The sequence below is a fragment of the Malus domestica genome, chromosome 02 (assembly GCF_042453785.1).
Source record: "Malus domestica chromosome 02, GDT2T_hap1".
NCBI classification, from domain to species: domain Eukaryota; kingdom Viridiplantae; phylum Streptophyta; class Magnoliopsida; order Rosales; family Rosaceae; genus Malus; species Malus domestica.
The window spans coordinates 15172909-15178555 of record NC_091662.1 but is presented as its reverse complement, the minus strand read 5'-3'; the positions used below and the strand labels follow the sequence as shown (position 1 = coordinate 15178555).

General features: G+C 37.0%; 1 protein-coding gene across 1 annotated transcript; it reads right to left on the bottom strand.

Annotated features, from left to right (window-relative positions):
• Nucleotides 1–3957: 3957 nt before the first annotated feature.
• LOC103403313 (protein IRX15-LIKE-like) lies at nucleotides 3958–5393 on the bottom strand. Its single transcript, XM_008342129.4, has one exon. The coding sequence runs from the start codon at nucleotides 5213–5215 to the stop codon at nucleotides 4235–4237; it is 981 nt and encodes a 326-aa protein (XP_008340351.1). The 5' UTR covers nucleotides 5216–5393; the 3' UTR covers nucleotides 3958–4234.
• Nucleotides 5394–5647: the final 254 nt, after the last annotated feature.

Here is a 5647-nt window from a genome sequence, read left to right as displayed (position 1 = left end):
AAAAATGAGAAGAAAAACTTGTTTAATGATCCAAGGGTATTTCTTCCAATCTGTTGAGTCACATGCCATGTGTACAATTGTGTGACACGTGGCGCATCTCATGTATGCTGTGACACGTCAAAACTTTAATGCATTGGTGAAGATTTATTTACCGAAATTTCGTTGTCAACAGGGGCATTTTCATCAATTCACTCTTTTAAATTTATAAAATCATAAAATTTGGGACGGGTTGTTACATGAAGAATTAGAGAGAATTGGAGAGATTTCGTAGTGTACTTTAAGCATTCACAAATCTCACCTCTCCCATGAAATTTTGAGAGAATTGAATCAAAATTTTACATGGAATCTCTAAATAAATTAAACTCCATAAAAATCCATGGATTTATAAATCCTTTAAAAAATCTCTCAAATTCCCAATTAAATACACCAAAGTTGGGATTACATCATAAAACCAATTGGCAATATGAGAAGCAACCCAACCTTTTGTAAGACATGTCTTACTATATCCCATTTCTATAAATTCAGTCAAAGCAAACGTTAGAATGGCATATCACATATGTGGTTCATATTTAAGAAATACAAGGGGTATTTAAAATAAAATAAAATAATTAAAAAGTAGGATTTTATGAGAAATGGGTTGCCACCAGATGGTGAAACCATCAACTCTGCCATGGTGGAGGGAGGAGTACACGTGGATAGATCTGACAATTTTTTTGTACGGCTAACTAAACTAGGAGTCGATCTCATCTAGCTTTTAGAAACTTTATAAAGTCCAAGCAATTTTTTCACTAACCGTAAAAATTTGAGCGTGGTTAGATCTAAAAAGGGTAATGAATTATATCTTGTGTGTAAAAATAACACACATGACTTATGTAAGTTATGTCACTCGATTGGGTTGATTTTACTGATTTCTTGCATGTGTGGATCCTTCATAAGACCAAATGTGTTAACTTACAAGCGATATTGCACAATAATATTATATTTGAGCATAATTGTAACACAATAATATATTTGACAAAATATTTTATTGAGGTTGAGGCAATGTGGCTAGGAAGTCAAGATTAATTAGGTAAAGTGGCGCATGAACTTATCTTGTCTTAGGAAAACAAATGTTTGTATCTACTACCGTTTGCATATGAAAGAAAATATTCTTAAAGATTATAGAGAAGACTAAAATATATGTAAGGGACGATTACACAACAAGATTTCTAGCATTGTAGTTCGAAAAGATATTATGTAAAACAATTGTATCTAAATATTATAGAGAAGAACAGATACATATAACGGTCCCCCTTGTTATAGAAAAAGGCAATGCCTGCACACATAAGAGAAAAATAGGTAATGACTCAATGGATAGGTTGTTTTCTGTAAAAGTATGCGTCAATCTTTTGATGAAAATTGTCATGTTTATTCTACTGTTACATTCAAATAATACCACATATATTACCATATATATACAATGTAGATATGTATGATATTTCAGAAATCAAAATAGCCATCTATACCATTTTAATATACATTCCTCTCATAGTCTCATTATCCCGGGTGGGTGATGGAGGAGGAGGGGTGGGTGAAGCCGTGAAGGGAAGGGATGAGACAATGACGAAGGAATTGGCAAGTGGGTTCCATTTGTGCCGGTTGTGCCAGATCATAAGGTTTAACCGATCGGACTTGAGAGCACTTCCACTGTGCTCTTTTGCTCTGTGGACACGCTCCATTTGCAATCCAATCCCCTCTCAAAGTGGCGTCAGCTCATTCCAACAAGATTTCAGACGGTGGGGCCTGCGTTGCAGCCCACTAAGTAGCAGTTGAATATGGACCGTTTGATTTCCAGATCAACGGTTCATATTTTTTTTCATTTTAAAAATTAAAAAATAAGAAAAAAACAAAAATGTTTCGCGAGGACACGTGTCACAATCTGAACTGTTGAATTTCAAATTTGTTTGTAACCCAACAATTCAGCTTAATTAAGTTAATAAAAAAATTTTAAAAAAATAAAAATCTGAAAAAATTTCAAAACAAATTTAAAAAATTATAATTTGTTTTCTATAAATATCTTATCATTTTCTTCCACCTTACACCACATTTCAATATTTTCAACAATTCTAAATATGGAAGTCGCGACAGAATTGGTCAAAAATCTTATCGAAATCTATCTACAAAAATTGTACTTTCGAATAATGACACATGGGACGTGACGAAATCGGTTAAAAATCCTATCCAAAATTAAAAATATTTTTATTATTTTAGAACATAAAAAATACTAAATTTTATTGCCTATTGCCGTAGCTATTCAGTTTAGGAGTGGAGATGCAGAATGCAATTACTGTTCATTAAAAGTAGTTACTTTTCACTGGAGGGGATTGAATTGCCTATTGCCAAGGGAAGCCTTTACACACTGGAAGTGCTCTAAACGGAAATAGGGCATAGTGAAAGAGATTAGTATATACACTTGTTGGGGGTTAAGCGAGAAAAATTAGTTTCAGGAAAAAAAGTGAGAGCGAGTTTGAATTTGAGGAGGTGTTACCGTAAATAAGCCTAATGTATATCAACGTAAAGAAGTCAATTATGATACATGCATTTACTTAATACATTCACCATTTAACAATCATATATATGACCATATCTAACAATGACCAAAGTGCATGTGCTGTAACCAAATCCCAAAATTATAAATGATAGGTCCCCAACAATTACTCTAATATCTTGCACGATAAACGCTTTTGTTTTTGTAATAGGCTTGAGCAGTTGAGCTCGGTTTGCCGATAAGGTTGGTACATGGTTGTTTGAATTTGGTTCACTTAACATGTCAAACAATTGAAAATCTGATGTAGTTGGAGCTATCATTAATCAATTAATAATGTTATTATCTCTATGCTTACGGCATACATGGATTGGAATTTTAACGAATTATTTGTTTGTTTGATCCTATTTCTTTGACCATCTGTGTATGGGGGAGACAAACTCCCCATTACCAGGAGGAATGGATGATACCACCCAGGTAGTTTGTTAGAGCATCTCTAATGCAAACTCTAAATGAGGTCCGGTATAGTCCTTAAATATAGAGACAAAAGGTTTTTAATGGGTCGGAATACAAGTTTTTAAAATATCTAAATATATAGGGACTCGCTGAATAACTCAAAAAAATCCTCAAATATAAGGACTATGTATAAGAACTCAAAGAATGAGCCCACTGTTGATTTTGAATATAAAACACTACTCACTTGTGAATGCTACACAATAGCTTCTTTTTTTGTTTTTGTCTTGATTTTGAACCCACCCATGTGAATGCTAGTAGCCATTCTTGTAGCTTTCCTTTTTCTTTTTCTTTTATTGAACCGTTGTGAAACCACCAATAAAGATAGCTTTTTGGGTTTTATCAACCGCTATAATACTCCAAATATTTTAGGTCCTACATTTAGAGATTATATTATATATAAGGGCCTTCCGTTGCAAACATATTCCTTTGGGGACCCAAATATTCTCTTAAAGTCTCTAAATAAATCCTTAAAATTGGTGATGAGAATCCCTAAATAGGGACTCCCATTCAAGATGCTTTTATAGAACTGTGAGGACTCTCACATCACCAAGACATTAATACAACGACTCATTCTAGAGAGAAGTGTTAATCAAACACAAATCCAAAAAATTAAGATGTAAATATGAAAATAGAAACGTTAATTCACCCTTCCACACTTTCTCCTACACTCCTTTAGCAAAATAATTTCCACACTCTGCTTTGATTGACCCAATTTTTTAACGGAGTTCGAATACTGATTTTGAAGTGCAGAATAACAAATTGAGAATTTTTTTTGGGTCAAACAATAGATTTTGTTAGATTATATGTTAGATTAGTCACTAACGGAATTCAAACCCATACCGTCATATACGAACTCAACTTCTTTCCACCACTGTAATAAATGACCACTTGCACAAATTGAGATGTTGAATAATAGCTTGGACGAAAACTGAATTTCATATTTTCATTTCAGTGTAATAAAAATTACACTTGTGCTTGCATTTCCAAAAAAGAGTATTATTTTTACACCCCACCCATGAAAAAAAAGGAAAAAGGAAAAAGAAATTCTAAAAATTAAAAAACCAAAATCAACATAAATATTCACCCACGCTTAGTGCTTACCTCTTTTGTATGCCACATAATTCCATATAACACTTGCTGAATCTTGCATGATGATGATTATTACTACCAAATTTAAACACCCACCATCACTAATTAAGACGATGCTGAAGAAGAAGAAGCAGAAGATTTCTTTGCTGCTGACGAAGACGAAGTCGTGCGGTTGCCGCAGAACTGAAAGCTACTCTCGTCCATTCTCTCCAACACGTAATGCCCCATCGTCTCCGTCGCCTCCACCAAATTCTCCCGACACAAAAACTCGTTCCCAGCAACCCTCACCTCCGTCCCCCCAATATCATGCACAAACACGTGCGTCTTCCCGTTCCCGCCCTTCTTGCTCCTCGCCAGCACCCCCGACGTGAATATCGGCATCACTCTCCCGGGCGCGTCCGGCCACCCGCCACGGGGCCCGTCCACCAGGATCACGTCCCACTCGACCTCGTACACGTGGTTGGGCAGGTCGTTGATCCCCAGCTTGCACTCGGAGAAGAGCAGATTCTGCACCGGACGGCACTCGTTGCGTATTTGCTCTTTTGCCACGGCGATGAGCTCCTTGGTTTCCTTCACCTTTGTCGTGTACTGCACGTCGTAGGCGTCGATTTCGGGGTGCTTCTCCTCCATGTAGGCGGCGTAGTACCGGTTCTCGTCGATGTACACGGTACGGCCGTTGTTGTTTAGGGCTTTCCACAGTAAGGTTTCGTGGGTAAGCCCGAAAATGAGGAAGTTGCATGGGGTGGAGCATTTTCGGAGCGCATCAGAGATGGGCTTGATGTCGGCGTACGGCATTTTGAACGTGTCGTTGGATTTGGATGCGTAGTGGAGGAGGGTGTTGATGACTGTGGTGGGGAGCTGTGGGGCGGCGGTGTTAGTGGCGGTTATTGTGGCGGCGGGGATTGTGGTTGTCGTGGTGGTGCTGGTGGATGAGTACGCGTATAAGCCGCTTGTGTAGACGATTGTGAGGAGGAAGGCGAGTGTGAACAATGACATGAAGGCCAGAAGCCATAGGCGGTTGGAGTTTCCTTGCTTTTGGATGTAAGGATGGAGAAGGATCAGCTTTGTGTTGGTATTGTTCTTCATTTTTTGGGAACTTTACTTGGATTTCTTCAGAGATCACAGAGAGAGAAAGAGAGGTTGATTAATTTGTGTTGCAACTGATCACCTGAGTCTCTCTCTCTCTCTCTCTCTCTCTCTCTCTCTCTCTCTCTCTCTCTCTCTCTCTCTCTCTCTCTCTCTAAACCAAGTAATTTCTGAGGAGAATATTGGAGAGGGAATGATTTTTAAAGAATGTGTAGAATAAGCAAGCAGAAAATTGAAGCAATGTTGGATGAAGAAATTGAGGGTGACCTTCCAATCACTCTTAGCATTCCACAAATAAAATTACAAAATAATTTTACAATAAAAATGATTTGTTTATTGTTGTTTCAGAGATGTTTAACTGTTGTTTAGTTGGTGGTTTGTTTGCATGTAATATTTTGAATTATTTTATGTGTTTTTGTAATGTGTGCATGT

Bases quoted from the DNA above. Each gene is read 5' to 3' on its own strand.
- LOC103403313 (XM_008342129.4), bottom strand. From the start codon at position 5,215: ATGAAGAACAATACCAACACAAAGCTGATCCTTCTCCATCCTTACATC.